The sequence below is a fragment of the Microtus oregoni genome, unplaced genomic scaffold (assembly GCF_018167655.1).
Source record: "Microtus oregoni isolate MIOR12 unplaced genomic scaffold, Mior012 000012F_ref0000307, whole genome shotgun sequence".
In the NCBI taxonomy this organism is placed as follows: Eukaryota; Metazoa; Chordata; class Mammalia; order Rodentia; family Cricetidae; genus Microtus; species Microtus oregoni.
Window position 1 is genome coordinate 45,451,928 of NW_024543071.1, and position 18,389 is coordinate 45,470,316.

The 18,389-nt window shown below is 38.5% G+C and overlaps 2 protein-coding genes across 2 annotated transcripts; both read right to left on the reverse strand.

Moving 5' to 3' along the window:
- Positions 1-3,454: 3,454 nt before the first annotated feature.
- On the reverse strand, positions 3,455-4,399 carry LOC121454375 (olfactory receptor 5B12-like). The gene has a single exon (XM_041661676.1). The coding sequence runs from the start codon at positions 4,397-4,399 to the stop codon at positions 3,455-3,457; it is 945 nt and encodes a 314-aa protein (XP_041517610.1).
- An 11,715-nt stretch (positions 4,400-16,114) lies between these two features.
- LOC121454728 (olfactory receptor 1444-like) lies at positions 16,115-17,069 on the reverse strand. Its single transcript, XM_041662159.1, is given in 2 exon segments — positions 16,115-16,543; positions 16,545-17,069. Coding segments are annotated over 2 exon segments (951 nt in total). The 5' UTR covers positions 17,067-17,069.
- Positions 17,070-18,389: the final 1,320 nt, after the last annotated feature.

Consider the following 18,389-nt stretch of genomic DNA (forward strand, 5'->3'; position numbering starts at 1 on the left):
TTTAAAAGCTCTGTTCCAGGATGCGGGAAGTGTTGGGCTGTTTTGTTCTCATTTTCTCTATTACAGAGTCAAAGGGCCAGTCTGACCAAAGATGGTGGTTGGAGGATATTTTGAGATAAAGATGCTTACATCTGGAATGGGAGAGCGAAATCCGTCTTCCAGCATCTTTTGGATTGAAACAGTACAGGACGATTTGCTAACATAACTTAACATGCTCAATTTAGATATGAGAGAGAATGTTTACAGGGAATTAGGACCCCAATCAACAGCCAAACTAATGCCTTCAGGTTTGTTTTCAGGCAATCCAAAAGTGTGTACAAATGGAGGTAATAAATCCCATTTTTGGCAAAATAAGAAAGGGGTTAGTTTCTGACAGTGAATCTTCACCTAAAATCAGAAAAATGACTGAGAACCAGAGACTGAGATCTGGAATGGGCATCCCAAATTCCAGTTACTTGGCAGGCAAAGTCAATTTCTGGAAGCTGGAATGATCCCCCAAGGTCCCAAATTCTAGTGACCTGGCTTCAGGCAAAACCCAATGCTAAAAGCCAAAGTCAGAATGATGGATGATTCCAGGAGTCTGGGCAAGTGTGTCAGCACAGGATTGTTTGTAGATTGAACCCAGACCTTTCCTTGGTTTCTGTGTTTAATATACTGTTGTTGAACAGTGAAAGTGAACAGAAAAAAAAAAAAACTCTGCTCTGTAGGTGGGAAGATAGTGAGAGAGCAAGGGAGAAAGGGAGATGAGGAAACAGACCCAAACTGAGTTTACATGACACATCAATAAAACCTAAGAAGCTGGCTTGCACTGTTAATGTAGACAGAAACTGAAAAAGGTCAGGGGCTTTCTGAACACAATTGGTAGCCCTTTAGCCTTCACTAAGCTCAGAAAGCACACTCCTGATAGGATGGTTATCAGAAAAAGGAGGGAGACAGTTAAGGGGAGCTATAAAACCTTTCCCAGTTTTTCTGGGAGGCTGAGATAGATGTCCTAAAAATCTTCTGAGTTTTAGGATCAAATGTTAGTTTGGGATTGATGAAGGTGGTTTAGAAATTAAAGAAAGCAAAGACCAGACTCTATATGAGCAGAATTGTTCTTTAATGAGAACAAATAAGGAACACTAGTCTCTCCTCCAGAGATGAAACTGTATTCACTAGCCAAACTCTGAAGAAATTTAAGAAGGAAAACTGAAAAGTCTCCATAGCATGCCAAAGATCATGAATTCTACATACGCCCAAGATTTGTGTGTGTCTACAGAAAGTTTGGGAAGAACTTATTTTAGACAATGTCTCATTGAGTTCTAAAAGTAGTTGAGGCTGATTTTTAGTTTCATATCCTCCCTCCTCCACTACCCAACTTATGGAATAACAGACATGCACATCTTCATCTGTCATCTTAGGCTCACTATGTGAATAAATACAGCCTTAAATAAAAATTAGGACCTTTGACCATTGGCATATTGGAGATATATAAACACATACATACAGAAGAAGATAAGAAAATTAATAGTTCAAAATATTTTATATAATGTGGATATGAGAAAGTCCATGAGATAATGAAAAGATAGAAAGTTAGATGGATGGATAGATAGATAGATAGATACATAGATACATAGATAGGTAGGTAGGTAGATAGATAGATAGATAGATAGATAGATAGATGAAATAACAATAAATGAAAGAGAGAGAATGAATTTGATTAGTGATTTTAAAACATTTAAATGCCATATTCTGTAGTCTTTGAAAGATATGAAGAATGCCCATCTAATTGAAATATATCTCTATATATTTAGAAAATCTAACTAACATGACTACAAGCTTTACTATTATCGATGATTATCCATTAACAACCTATATTTCTTAATTATACAATACATTTTTAAATGAACTACACAATCACAATACCTTAATCAAGATCAAGAAATACAAATACATATAACAAAATTGACCTTAAAATCCATACCAATGCAAATTATTCACACCTATATAATTTCCCCCTTTAAATGTAAAAGAACATTTATAAACAATATTTTGGGAACATGGGTGCAGTTTTTTCTCATAGAACCTTTATCTGGTGATGGATGGAGATAAAGACAGAGACCCACACTGGAGCACTGGACTGAGCTCCCAAGGTCCCAATGAGGAGCAGAAGGAGGGAGAACATGAGCAAAGAAGTCAGGACCACGAGGGGTGCACCCACCCACTGAGACAGTGGAGCTGATCTACTGGGAGCTCACCAAGGCCAGCTGGACTGTGACTGAAAAAGCATGGGATAAAACTGGATTCTCTGAACATGGCGAACAATGAGGGCTGATGAGAAGCCAAGGACAATGGCACGGGGTTTTGATCCTACTTAATGTGCTGGCTTTGTGGGAGCCTAGCCAGTTTGGATGTTCACCTTCCTAGATATGGACGGAGGGGGAAGGACCTAGGACTTACCACAGGGCAGGGAACCCTGACTGCTCTTTGGACTGGAGAGGGAGGGGGAGAGGAGTGGGGAGAGGGGGAGAAGGGTGGGAGGAGGGGGAGGGAAATGGGAGGCTGAGAGGAGGTGGAAACTTGTTTTTTTTTTCCTCCTTTTCTCAATAAAAAAAAAATTACTTCACTCAACTGCCAACTGAGATAAACCTGGCACACAGGTTACACCCTAAATGATCTGATTAACAGCGCCCCCATTCAGCAGAGAGAATGAATTTGAAAAAGACCGAGAGTCTATGAGAGATTACATAGAGAGAAAATGGAAGGATAAATGGTGTATTATATATTAGCATCTCAAAGAATAAATATTTCTAAAAGAACTAAGAAGTGCTGAGAGTGAAAGAAACAGTCTTCCCCAAGAGAGGGAACACCAACTGGTTGTCCAATACCAAATCATCAGGCCTGAAAATACACATACAAGTATCATTGGATAAACTAATCATGATATATGTGTCTGTGTATGTCTATGTGGATGTGTATAATATATGTATATGTATATGAGGGAATATCAACAATGAAAAGAGGCTATGAAAGATCAAAGAGAGTTATATGGTGGGTTTGAACAGAGGAAAGGAAAGAAAAATTACAAAATTGTATTATAATCTCAAAAATGAAAGAAATGCTAGCCACTCATAATAAGGATACAAATTAAATAACCCAGGAACTCACTAATGGCACCACTACCAACAATAAACTGTTTGGGAGGAAAGACAGTATTTCCAGGCACAGAAAATAGCATTAATTAAAATGCCCAAATGTAGGCATCTGGTCTAGTTCGGTGGAAAGAAACTTGCTTACCATGTGCCAGGCACTAGATTCAATCCCCATTACCCCAGGATGAAATAAAAGAAAATAATGAAATTTTACACAGGTTTAAAGCAAGTAAAAGAGACAGCTCTTAAGTAAACTCATTTCTTGAACTGAGCAAAGATTAATCTGAGGGAGATTAAACAGCCTTCATGCAGATTCTATAAAATTAAAATATGAATGTTATAGTAATTTTTGCTTTCTCCACAGTCTTTTGTAATGCACTCTTGACCTCTTTGTTCCTCAGGTTGTAGACCAGAGGATTCAGCATGGGGATGACCATGGTATAGAACACGGACGCCACCTTGTCCGTGCCCATGGTGTGACTGGAGCTGGGCTGTAAGTACATGAATATGCCTGACCCGTAGAAGATGGAGACTGCAGTGAGGTGGGAAGCACAGGTGGAAAAGGCCTTCTGGCGCCCTTCAGATGATCTCATCCTCAGAATAGTGATGAATATAAACAGATAGGAGATCAAGATGACTACAATAGAGAAGAGAACATTAAAACCCACCATGAAGAAAATCACCATCTCACTGACAGTGGTGTCTGAACATGAGAGGACCAGGAGAGGAGGGGCATCACAGAAGAAATGGTCTATGATATTTTTCTTGCAGAAGGAGAGCCTAAAGATGTTCCCAGTGTGGATGGAAGCATTCAGGAAGCCACAGACATAGGAGCTTATGGTCATACAGGCACATGTGTTTGTCGTCATGATGGTGGTGTAATGCAGGGGCTTACACACTGCTGCATAGCGGTCATAAGCCATGGCAACCAAGAGGAAACTTTCTGTGGTTATAAAGCTTACAACAAAGAAGAATTGGTTGCCACAAGCATTGTGGGATATGATTTTATCTGTTGAAATGAGACCTGCCATTACTTTGGGAGTGACAGCTGAAGAATAACCAAAGTCCACCAGAGACAGGTGACTGAGGAAAAGATACATGGGAGTGTGGAGGCGTGAGTCCAAGAGAATCAGTCCTGTCATTCCCACATTCCCAAGCACAGTGCTGAGATAGATGAGAAGGAAGACAATGAAGAGAGGGAGCTGGAGCTCTGGGTCATCTGTTAAACCTGCAAGAATGAACTCAGTCACCTCTGTACTGTTCTCCATTAGAGATCAGATGGCTTCCCTGCAGCAATGAGAAAGGAGATCAGAATGAGACATGAGAGGAGACTGATGATCCTCTCTGCTTGTCCTCTCCATGCCTTTTTTTCACTGTGCAGATGCTCCTTTCATGGCTTTCTCATCTAAGCAAGCCATGGCAGCAACATTTAAGTTAAATTAGTCATAAACCATACTGTTTTCTGGAAGAGATGATATATCTCAAACTAGTAATTAAACAGATGAATCAATTGAGGCCACAAAATGTCTGCCCTGAAATTAGTAGATACTCAGTGGAAAATATCAAAATCCCCTCTATCTTTGTAAAACAAAGACATCTCTTATTCTACACCAGAATAGCCTAATGTCTTAGTGCCTTTTTCACGTTGTAACAAAGTACAATAAATTTGACATAGTATACATAACAGAAATTCATAATGTACTAATCTGATGGCTGGAAAGCCCAAGATTAATGCTTTGTCAATCCATTGTCTGCTAATAATGTTTCCCAGTGTACAGATTATATCTCTTGGCTGTTTCTTCACCAAGTTAAAGAGGCTACCATCACTCTAGCTTTCGTTAAACCTTATCCCTCCTAAAAGTTTCCACATCCTGAATCTCACATTGGAAGTAACCAGCCCAATTTATAAGTTTAGTGATGAAAACAATCAGGCAATAACACTATATAAAAATGAGGTGAAATTAATTAATTTTCTTTTAGCTTTTTCATCATCCCCATTGTGTCAAGAACTGCCGTATGATAACCTAAGATGCCTAAATATAATATCATTTGTCAAAAATCATCTAGGTTTTATGCAGTTCTCAGGATATGCAATTAATCACAATAAGAAAACATGGGAGAAAATCGCATATAAGGAATAAAAGCATCTAAAAAATGATGGTGTTTAACTTTTGCTACAGCAGTAGAGGTTTTAGCTTTTACATGAAGATGTTGTTAACCTGGTGTAGATGCAAACTGTTAATTCATTTCCCAGCTGCTCAGATGTGAACAATCACACAGAAACTAAATTAATTACAACACTATTTGACCAATGGCACAGGCATATTTCTAGCTAGTTCTTCCATCTTGAATTAATCCATTTCTATTAATCTGTGGATTACCATGAGGTTGTGGTTTACTGAGCAAGGTTTTGGCTGGCATCTTTCTCCTTTGGCAGCTACTTGGCATCTCCCTGACTCTGCATATTTTCTCATTTTACAAGATTGGAATGGCGAAATAAGTAAAATGAGAGTGAACTTCAAGGTGGACCGGGAAAGTAGGATGGTAAAAAAAAAAACACTAAGGATGTCTATAAAGGCCTTAAGAAATCATATTATTTCTAACTTACCTAAATTACATAAAATATACATAATCTATATTTCTACATATACATATAAAGTTAAAAAGAAATTATTCCACTTAAGCTGACAATGCCTCTCCCAAGGACAGTAACCATGTAAACAACAATGACAAAATACCAGACAAGGAGCCAACAGCTCTCTAATTGGACTTAGGCCTGCACAACAGTAGGTAAATCATGCATGGTCCTGAAATCCTAGCCAACCACCCGGAGCTAGGAAGATCATGAATCTTAGAGGAATACCTACTATTGCCACTTTACCAAAGCAGCTAATGATTACTGACTGCATTCTAAATATTAATACTTACACCCACAGATAAATATAATCTCATCCATAATCAAAGAAACTGCTCTTTGCAACAGAAGAAGACCATTACAGAACACCACTACTGGTTAAAATGTGGAAAACAGCTGACCATGAAGTTCGCAGCCCCTACTGTTACATCTACAACACAACTCCTTCGCCAACGGCAAAGGCAACGTGGAAGCAGGAAGTAGAAAGATTGTAAAATCCAGAGGACCAGGAAATCTGCTGTGAAACTGTGTCTCTGAAAAATGACTGGGAAACTTCATCTATGATGTACTAAACAATATGCTAAACAAGACCTGAAGAAGTACAGCACCAATAGACAAAGGTAACATAAAAAGGGGAAATCTCACTGACAAAGAAGTGGCAACTAAGGAATACTGATGGCAGAAGAAATACCCTCCCTCAGAAATAAGTCGCCTAACTCATAATTCAATACCAAGTGGTCAGCCCTGAAATCGCATACATACAAGTAATACTAAATGAACTGAACAAGTTGTATTTAATATTTAAGCAGGAGTGTGTGTGTGTATTTAAAGCAACAACAACAAAAATTATTTAGAGAGGGAACAAGGTGGTTTAACGTGGGAAAGACTGGAGGGAGAAAGAAGACAGGAAAGTAATATAATTATATTTGTTTTTTAAAATTAAGCATATAAACAGAACAAAGCAGAAAAGAAGAAAATAAGAACTACAAACGTTCCTTGGGGCTATCCTGGTCTCTTGTCATTATTAGTTACAATTTTGGTTTTAGTTAGTTTGGTGTTGTCTTTATAAAATGCACTAACCAGACTGCTCCTAAATTTGCACCAGTCCCACTGACTCTTGATTCCAGAATGTCAGGATTTCACCATGTTCTACCACGTGTGGTCAAAACATTGTGTAGTTTACATCTCAGGAAAACTCTAAATATGTGAAACACCCTTACAAAACGCTGCATTTCTCAAAGAATAACACGAGGTACAAGGTTTTCTTGAAGTCTTCCCCAGTCTCTCTCTTCCAACACTACTGCACTGGTAGAATTCTACTTCTTTGTTACTGAAAATGTTTAATTTTACTTTATTACCTTTATTTATTTATTCATCTCCTCCCAGTTCCCCCAACTTCCTCTCCACCACCCACCCCATCCACTCCTTCATCTCTATTCAGAGAAGAGCAGGTTTCTCATGGATATCAACTAAATTAAAATTAAAAGTTGGACAAGGCAACCAATATGAGGATTAGGGTCCCAAAAGCCAGCACAAGAGTCAGAGATAGCCCCTGCTTCCACTGTTAAGAGTACCATAAGAAGATCAACCTACACAAGTGCAACATATATGCAGATATTTGAAGTACACCAATATCACAATTGATCGTGACTATCTGTACAAGTCATTTATTTAATATTTACTGTGTTCCTATCACCAATCTAGAAGCTGCTTCTTTATCATCAGAACTTATGAGTCATGTGAATTATTAGTACCAATTCACAGATAAGGAGACTGAAATGTCCTCTCATTGAATCATGTGAAAACTGAAGAAAATAAAAAAGGGAACTCTAAAACCAAGTTCTTCCTAAAGGAAATCTTAGCTCTCTGTCATGTAGAAATACTATTTTAAACTTTTTACACCTAACCTAAATCGAGTATAACAAAGTAACTCATTTGACCAGCTGATTTTTTTGTTTGAGTGTTTAATATATTGCCTAAAGTCAATATAAATAGCCAAAAAACATGAATATGGTACTTAAATCTGAATGCCAGTTCCTGTGTCTTTATAAAAATAATCTTCATTTCTGAAATTCAGCTCAGTATCAAGAAATAGATCAGCAAAATTTTATAGCACTCTCACAACCCTGAAAAAAAAATTGTCAACATTAAAAAGGGGCAGTGTTCTTAGTAACACTCATAGCCATATCAAGTGCTCTGTACTACTGGCTTCTGCATTCTCCCCAAAGGCACTAAAGTGTTCCCTGGGGTTTACCAGGCTGTGGGCTCATTTCCATTAACAGCTCTACTGATATATGTTGCATATCCCATAACCTCCAAAGGCTTCATAGATTGGGCTATCTAAAGTAGTGGATACTATTTGCTATTTTAATTCTCACTATCAAGCAGAAATCATTATTTTCTCATTGTCTCAGAGCTACATGATGGTGGTAAATCTCATATACACTTTAGTGCATCAATCGTTAGTTCATAAACAATATCACCCACTAAGAAGAACTTCCACTGGAAGAATTAGAGCTTAAGATCAGGAGTTAGCATTATCATAATTAGCTATGTCTTGTGTAAATTTATGCTTTTTGTATTGCACTATTATTACAAAACTGCTTTCTAGGCCTAATTTCTCTATGAATTAATTATCTCTATTTCTTATATTTCTTTTCTTAAAATGATGATGAGCTCCTGGCATTTTATATTGCTCCCATTCCATCAATTTGGCAATGCTGGAAATACTTTCAGTAAATAATATTAACATATTTTCTGATTTAAAAAAACTGAAATGAAGGATTGATTAACTTGCTAAAAATCATAGAAGCCTATGTTGCAAAGATGAGAATCAGTGATACATTAACACACATTTTCTAATAAAAACTCATTGTTATTTAGACACATTAATTCTAGCTATGCTAAAGAGATCAGTAAAATTAAAGATATGAAAGTCAAATAGACAAAAAAGCAAAGATCAGCCTTTCAGCTGTCATAATTCATATCCTTACAACTTCATTGAGACAATGGGTAGGACATAAAGACTTACCTTTCTCCCTGAAATACACAACATTTAAGTTCAGCTCCTTTGTATAGGTCTCAAGCCAAAATTTCAGTCCTTGGAAGAAACAATACATCTCTATTTGAAGAGTCTTATTTAGTGCAGTTTCAAAAGGCTGAGATTCCTGGAATATGGCAAAAGACCAAAAAGAAAAAGGCTACTAATGTTCTTGGGATCAACAATATATGTTCTAACTCATCTTTTATGATAATCATGTCATCCCCGTATAGCTTGAACAATATGTAGTCTGAAGACTTTTGCTATAAGAAGATAAGAGGATGCTCACAATTCTTCTACTTGGTAAAGAGTGGGAATCATGAACAACCTATGTGATTGTTTTACTCCATTGCCATTGTTGTAGGCTCTAAACAATATATCATCTTGAGAGAAGATCATTGTTGCTATAAGTGACTACTAACATTTATCTTTAATTCTGTGAAGCTGTGATTCTTTGCCTGTCTAGAACATCTGATGGTCTGACAAGGAACTGAACAGCCAATAGCGAAGAAGGAGAAAGGATAGATGGGACTGGAAGGCAGAAAAAATAAATAGAAGGAGAAATCTGAGAGGAAGAGGATCAAAAATAAGAAGAAAGGACATCAGAAACCAGCCACCCAGCTACACAAAAAAGTAATGAAGAAAGAAGTAAAGAAAGGTATACAGAAATAGAGAAAGATAAAAATCCATAGGCAAAAGAAAGGTAATTTTAAGATAAGAAAAGCTGACTAGAAACAAGCCAAGATAAAACCAAGAATTTATAAGAAAGAATAAGAATCTGTGATTTATTTGAGAACTAGGTAGCAGGCCCCCCAAAGAGGAAAAAAACAACAACACTGGTCCTTCAGTCTTAAACTCTGAAGCCTACAGAACTACAAAAATATAGAGGATAATATAAATATCTCCTTTAGAGCTGAGTCTGTAGCCATCACTTATTCTCAACATCTTATACAGCCATGAATCTCTGCCTATACCACCATTCACTGCAAAATGTACTCCCCCTTCTAAAGTTCAGGGAACAACATGGTAGAGGGGAAGTCTTGACATAACTGCAGTGGTTTTCATGTTAGAGAGAGTAGCCCAAGGAATAAAGTTGCTTTGACAAATAACTTTTTCATCTGCATGTTAAGTACTCACTTAGAAGCAACAAAGATATTCTCTCAAAATGACAAATTATTTAAATATCTATGTATTGGCCATGGGGAAAACTTGTAACAATTACATGGACTGATATGATAATTTTCATGCTGTTTTTTTTTTTCAAGACAGGATTTCTTTGTGTAGCTTTGGTTGACCTAGAACTCACTAAAGCAGACTGACCTTGAACTCACAGAAATCTTCCTGCCTCCACCTCCAGAGTACTGGGATTAAAAGTGAGTGCCTGATATGATTTTCATTCTTTACCAAGTATAAGAATTGTAAGGATTATGTTATTTTTTTATACTAGAAGTCATCATGCTGTATATTGTAAAGGCTATAAGGTATGGCATGATTATCAGAAAAGATGAGATTAGAACATCCAAGTCCAGTATCTTTGAATAGGATCAGGATCTTAAATCAGAAAACCAATCATTGAAAGAAAAAGTGCACTCTTATTTAGTGTGTCCTAGAAAAGCTACGTGTTCACTGGAAACTGGCATAAGATACCAATGTAAAAGTCTACTATTTGCCTTAGAATCAACAAATTTATGTTCTTCCTACATAGTTCTAAAAGGTTTAGCTTGGTGAATATCCCTGAACTCCCCATCCATAGTTCCACCAAAACCCTCTAGATCTAGCCTAGGTCAAAAACCCAATGCCCATGTGCTAGTCTGACCATCTCAACCTGCACTGCAGTCAACCTCTTGGCTTCCTACAGGTCCCATATCCATGTCCTGGTCTAGTCTCACCAACCCTGGCAGCACTAGAACCTATCTTTAGTCTTCTAATAGGATTCACCCAACCTGCAGCCACCTATAGGTCACTTCTGCACTGCTTTCAACTACCCCACTTAGTATCCAAACCTTCAACATCCTCCTTCAGGATCTAGCCCTGTGAGTCTCCTTGACTCACATCTATTCTTTCTTTGAAGTCACCAAATACACACTGGATCCCACATAAAGTACCCTGGCCTAATGGAGCCTGCCCTTCCTGATCCACAACAGAATTCTAGGCTTTAGACAGTACTTTCCATATCTATTGCTCCCTAAAACAGGACTCTTTCACATAACATTGTAGTGGCATTTCATTTGTATTTTAATAAATAAAGTTTGTCTAAGGATCAGAAAAGTAAAATATCCATGCTGACCAGTCTTACAGACCAGGCAGCAATGACACACACCTCTAATTCCAGTAGCATGCCATGGAAACCAGGCGGTAGTGGTGTATGCCCTTAATCCCAGAACTAGAGAGGATTATACAATGGGAGGAGACACCTCTCAGGTTCAGTCTCATTCTGAGACTCCTGGAGGCAGGATCACCATTTTCAGACTGAAGTAGAGATAAGAGCCAGTGGCTGTTTTGCTTTTTAGATCTTCAGGTTGAATCTAAATTCTGTCTCTGAGATTTTATTAATTGTATTTCACTATATTCGACCTTTTCACCCAGTCATATCTACCCTCACACTCCAGGTTTGAATAAGGATGCATATCCTATGTTAGTACAGTCCCCTCTACCCACGTGCCTTCATTCCACCGGGGCCACTTCCAACCTCACTTCTGATCCAGTTGCACAGTCCATAACAGATTCAGAACCAAAGAAGTCCACATGCTCAGATCTCCTTGCAAAAAAATGCCCCAAAAAATGAAAGATCATGCCAGTATCTTCTCTCCAAAACCCACTGGTGCTGGAGAAATGTTGGATAACGAGAATTACACATAAGTTACACAGAATTTAAAAAACAATCATAAGCATCATCAAAGAATTAAAGGAGTTTAAAGAAGACAACATATATACAGTGAGACAAAGAGAGCTCAAGAAAGACATCAAAGAGAATAAATGTCTGAATTATGCTCAAAAAACCACAAGCATGAGGCTAATGGAACTTATAAACATGACTTAGAACTTGAAAATGGAATTTAATAAAGAGGTAGAAACATTGAAGAGGACTCAACTGAAATGAAATAGCTTTGAAAATAAAACAGTTTTTTTTTATTTTATTGAAAAAAAGAAAAAAGTTTCAGCCTCCTCCCAGCCTCCATTTCCGTCCCAATCCTCCCACCCTTCTCCCCCTCCCCCCACTTCTCTCCCCCTCCCTCTCCAGTCCAAAGAGCAGTCAGGGTTCCCTGCCCTGTGGAAAGTCCTAGGTCCTCCCTGCTCCGTCCATGTCTAGGAAGGTGAACATCCAAACTGGCTAGGCTCCCACAAAGCCAGAACATGAAGTAGGATCAAAACCCCATGCCATTGTCCTTGGCTTCTCATCAGCCCTCATTCCTCGCCATGTTCAGAGAGTCCGGTTTTATCCCATGCTTTTTCAGTCATAGTCCAGCTGGCCTTGGTGAGCTCCCAATAGATCGGCCCCACTGTCTCAGTGGGTGGGTGCGCCCCTCGTGGTCCCGACTTCCTTGCTCATCTTCTCCCTCCTTCCACTCCTCACTGGGACCTTGGGAGCTCAGTCCAGTGCTCCAGTGTGGGTCTCTGTCTCTATCTCCATCCATCACCAGATGAAGGTTCTATGGTGATATGCAAGATATTCATCAGTATTGCTATAGGATAGGGTCATTTCAGGTTCCCTATCCTCATCTGCCCAAGGAACTAACTGGGGACATCGCCTTGGGCTCCTGGGAGCTACTCTAGGTTCAAGTCTCTTGCCAACCCTAAGGTGACTACTCCCTTAACTAAGAATTGTGCTTCCGTGCTCCCCTATCCAACCTTCCTTCATCCCAATCATCCCGTTTCCCCAAGTTCCCCCCATCCTCCCCTTCTCACTTTTCTCTCCCCATCTCCCCTTACCCCCATCGCACACCACCCCAAAGATCCCAATTTTCTCCCCGGCAATTTTGTCTACTTCACATAGCCAAGAGGATAAGTATATGTTTTTCCTTGAGTTCACCTTCTTATTTAGCTTCTTTAGGTTCACCAATTATAGACTCCGTGACCCTTATTTATGGCTAGAAAACAATTATGAGTGAGTACATCCAATGTTCACTTTTTTGTGTCTGGGTTACCTCACTCAGCATAGTGTTTTCTATTTCCATCCATTTGCATGCAAAATTCGAGAAGTCATTGTTTTTTACCGCAGCGTAGTACTCTAATGTGTATATATTCCACACTTTCTTCATCCATTCTTCCATTGAAGGACATTTAGGTTGTTTACAGGTTCTGGCTATTACAAATAATACTACTATGAACATAGTTGAACAAGTGCTTTTGTCATATGATCGGGCATCTCTTGGGTATATTCCCAAGAGTGGTATTGCTGGGTCCAGTGGTAGGTTGATCCCAAATTTCCTGAGAAACCAAAACACTGATTTCCAAAGTGGTTGCACAAGATTGCATTCACACCAGGAATGGATGAGGGTTCCCCAACCTCCACAGCCTCTCCAGCAAAGGCTATCATTGGTGTTTTTGATTTTAACCATTCTGACAGGTATAAGATGATATCTCAAAGTTGTTTTGATTTGCATTTCCCTTATTGCTAAGGAGGTTGAGCATGACCTTAAGTGTCTTTTGGCCATTTGAACTTCTTCTGTTGAGAATTCTCTGTTCAGTTCAGTGCCCCTTTTTTTAATTGGGTTAATTAGCATTTTAAAGTCTAGTTTCTTGAGTTCTCTATATATTTTAGAGATCAGACCTTTGTCTGTTGCGGGGTTGGTGAAGATCTTCTCCCAGTCAGTAGGTTGCTTTTTTGTCTTAGTGACAGTGTCCTTTCTTTACAGAAGCTTCTCAGTTTTAGTAGGTCCCATTTATTCAATGTTGCCCTAAATGTCTGTGCTGCTGGGGTTATACCTAGGAAGCGATCTCCTGTGCCCATCTGTTGTAGGTACTTCCCACTTTCTCTTCTATCAGGTTTAGTGTTCGGACTGATATTGAGATCTTTAATCCATTTGGCCTTGAGTTTTGTGCATGGTGATAGATATGGGTCTATATTCATTCTTCTACAGGTTGACATCCAGTTGTGCCAGCACCATTTGTTGAAGAGGCTTTCTTTCTTCCATTGTATACTTTTAGCTCCTTTATTGAAAATGAGGTGTTCATAGGTTTGTGAGTTAAAATCTGGGTCTTCTATATGATTCCATTGGTCGACTTCTCTGTTTTTATGCCAGTACCACGCTGTTTTCATTACTGTAGCTCTGTAATAGAGTTTGAAGTCAGGGATGGTAATGCCTCCAGAAGATCCTTTATTGTATAGGATTGTTTTGGCTATCCTGGGTTTTTTGTTTTTCCATATAAAGTTGATTATTGTCTTTTCAAGATCTGTGAAGAATTTGATGGGACCTTGATGGGGATTGCATTGAATCTATAAATTGCCTTTGGTAGAATTGCCATTTTTACTATGTTGATCCTCCCAATCCAAGAGGTCCTTCCATTTTCTGGTATCCTCTTCAATTTCTTTCTTCAATGCCTTAAAGTTCTTGTCAAATAGATCTCTCACTTCCTTGGTTAGAGTTACCCCAAGATATTTTATGCTGTTTATGGCTATCATGAAAGGTGAAGCTTCTCTGATTTCCCTCTCTGCTTCCATATCCTTTGTGTATAAGAGGGCGACTGATTTTTTGGAGTTGATCTTGTATCCTGCCACATTGCTAAAGCTGTTTATCAGCTGTAAAAGTTCTTTGGTGGAGTTTTGGGGGTCGCTTATGTACACTATCATATCATCTGCAAATAACGAAAGTTTAACTTTTTCCTTTCCAATTCGAATCCCCTTGATCCCATTATGTTGTCTTATTGCTATTGCTAGAACTTCAAGCACTATATTGAAGAGGTATGGCGAGAGTGGACAGCCTTGTCATGTTCCTGAGTTTAGTGGGATTGCTTTGAGTTTCTCTCCATTTAATTTGATGTTAGCTGTCGGCTTGCTGTATATAGCTTTTATTATATTTAGGTATGACCCTTGTATCCCTAATCTCTCCAAGACTTTTATCATAAAGGGGTGTTGAATTTTGTCAAATGCTTTTTCAGCATCTAATGAAATGATCATATGGTTTTTTCTTTCAATTTATTTATATGGTGGATTACATTGATACATTTTCATATGTTGAACCAGCCCTGCATCTCTGGGATGAAGCCAACTTGATCATAATGGATAACTTTTCTAATGTGTTCTTGGATACGGTTTGCCAGAATTTTGTTGAGGATTTTTGCGTCGATATTCATGAGTGAGATTGGCCTGTAATTCTCTTTCTTGGTTGAGTCTTTGTGTGGTTTTGGTATCAGAGTAACTGTAGCTTCATAAAAGGAATTTGGCAATGCCACTTCTGTTTATATTGTGAAATACATTAAGAAGTATAGGTATTAGTTATCTTGGAAGTTCTGGTTGAATTCCGCATTGAAACCATCTGGTCCTGGGTTTTTTTGGTAGGGAGCTTTTTGATAACAGCTTCTAATTCTTCACGACTAATGAGTCTATTTAGATTGTTCACCTGGTCCTGGTTTAACTTTGGTATATGGTATTTATCTTAAAAAGTGTCCATTTCTTTTACATTTTCCAGTTTTGTGGCATACAGCCTTTTGTAGTAAGATCTAACGATTCTCTGAATTTTCTATGTGTCTGTGGTTATGTCCCCCTTTTCATTTCTGAACCTATTGATTTGTATATTCTCTCTCTGCCGTTCGATTAGTTTGGATAAGGGTTTATCAATCTTGTTGATTATCTCCAGGAACCAGCTTTTTGTTTCATGGATTCTTTGGATTGTTTTCTGTGTTTCTATTTTGTTGATTACAGCCCTGAGTTTGATTATTTCCAGTCTTCTACTCTTCCTAGGTGAGTCTGCTTCTTTTTTTTCTACAGCTTTCAGGTTGGCACAGGCATATGCACCTACACACCTATGTGCAAATGCATACTAAAATACACACCGAAAATACAAATAAAATTGAAGATATGGTTCTTATACTAAATTTAATTGTAAATTTTTTTGCAAATAGAAATGGAGCATTGGAAATTTATCACATTCACCTGTGTGCTTTGATCTGCTCTAAACCACGTCATGAGAGCTGTTCAAGAAAGCTGTAAACATCCAGGTTATGTTTGTTCTACAGAATGATCTTTAATTCCAAGTGCTGCTTCTTAAACCACTGAAATAACCACTTATTCATGGGGAAGGCAGAGCTGAAATTCTTCAGACTTCAAGATTCTCAATGGCTCAGGAGATGTATCCTTTATTTACCTAACTACTTCCAACTCACACTAAAAGACGGAGAGTAATGTATTTTGAGTATTTTTCAGAGGGCACTTTTCACTTCTTTGTTCCTCAGGCTGTAGATCAAGGGGTTCAGCATGGGAATCACTACAGTGTAGAACACAGATGCTATTTTGTCTGTGTCCATAGACTGACCAGAACTGGGCTGCAAGTACGTGAAGATGATTGTGCCATAGAAAATGGACACGGCAGTGAGGTGAGAAGCACAGGTGGAGACAGCTTTCTTTTGTCCCTCAGAAGACTTCATGCTTTGAATAGTAATGCATATGAAAAGGTAAGAGATAAGAATTACCAGGAGGGTAAAAAAGACATTGAATCCCACAACAAAAAAGACAACAAGCTTACTGATGTGTGTATTGGAACATGCAAGGGCCAGGAGTGGGGGTATGTCACAGAAAAAAATGATTAATTTTATTAGAACCACAGAAGGATAGTCTGAAGGTATCTGCTGCATGGATTGAGGCATTGAGGAAGCCACAGGCATAAGAGCCAATGGTCAGGATGGCACAAACACCCGTTGTCATGGTGGTGGTGTAATGAAGAGGCCTACACACTGCTGCATTGTGGTCATAAGCCATGGAAGCTAGAAGATAGCACTCAACAGTGGCAAAACCCACAAAGAAGAAAAACTGAGCTGCACACCCATTGTAGGAGATGACCTTGTTCCCTGACTGAAGTGCAGCCACCATTTTGGGAGCTACAGCTGTTGAGTATCCCAGATCTACAAAGGACAGGTGACTGAGGAAGAAGTACATGGGAGTGTGGGGGTGGGAGTCTGAGAAGATTATGACCATCATTCCTCCATTACCAATCAAAGTGACAAGGTAGATAAATAAAAATATCAGTAGTAGAGGAACCTGAAGGTTGGGGTCATCTGTCAATCCCAACAGGATGAATTCTGTCACTTCTGAGCTGTTCTCCATTAAAGTCAGCTTGAATTTCACCTGATGGTTAAAGAGAATGAGCCATGAAGCTATAAAAGAAGACATTTTGATGTTATAAAAACAGGGCACTAACAAATATGAAAAATGCAGCATGTAAAGACACATATTCTACCCTTTCATTTTATTATAGTGTTAAGTCCTTTGAAATGACTACAAATGCTTCTGCAGTCAGTTTCATTGTACATTTCATCTAAGCATATTTTGGGCTGCATTAAAGAAGTATAAAGACTCCCCCAGTCTTTGTACCCCATTTGAAATGTGGTAGGGTGATGAAATTTTATGAAGGAAGTAAGAGAGACTATTTTGTTTGTCATTTGTTGTATGATTTACTTGTTGCCTAGATTTCTGGCAGCCATAGAGTGTACTTAAATGCTAGTTAACCAAACGAATAAATTGCAGCCTTACATCTAACTTAAGATTGGGTCCTTTTTTGAGATAAGCACTTGCTATGTGGCTCAGGCTGGTAAAGTGACCCAAGTGTCTCAGCCTAGAGACAAGTCAAAATAAAATGAGGGTAAATTCAGCTACTGTGTGCTCAGTCACAGTGTTAAATATAAATTAATTATCTATGACTTTATTAAAATGTAGGTTAAGCATTTGAACTTGTTTCTTAGGTCTTATGAGCACAATTTGGTGGCAACATCCCATCTAGTAACAACTATGTCAGCAGTTGTTTTCTAAGCAGAGGCGGCTGAAATGTAGCTTTTGGAAACTTCTGTATCTAATCTTGTAAAACAGAGAAGAGCCTGGGAAATAGAATCTGGGTCTTTTGTATCTATATATATGACTCCTATCCTCCAAGACCACCTCTTTATTTCTATCCATAAAATAAAGAATGTTACTTTAATTTAAACAAATCAAAAGTCAGGGAAAACATACCTATGATTTTGGAACTTCTGAGATCTTACTTGAAAACTGGCTTCAACCACTGGACTTTTTGAAGCCTGAAAAATAGAAAGAACTGTTTGGTCTCTGAGGTCCTTCACTTTCAAAGCATAGGAGAATTCCTGAAACTGTGTAGATGCTGCTACACTTTGGATGAGGCCTTGAGAGCCACACCAAACTGAGTAAGATACTGAGATCTCCAAGAGATTGGTACGTATGTATATCCGGGATCCTCTGAAGGGAACATCCCCAAGGAATCAACCCCAATCCAGAGCTCAGTGATAGGAAAACATACAATCAAAACAACACTTTCCTGTGGGGACTAGGACAACTCTATAATATGAAAGTTCCTAAAAGATCCCTCAGGAGACAAGGGAGAGCCAATTCCTTCTGGTTGTAAGCTAAGGTTATTAACAG

Coding starts and splice junctions, on each gene's coding strand:
- LOC121454375 (XM_041661676.1), bottom strand. CDS start 4,399: ATGGAGAACAGTACAGAGGTGACTGAGTTCATTCTTGCAGGTTTAACA.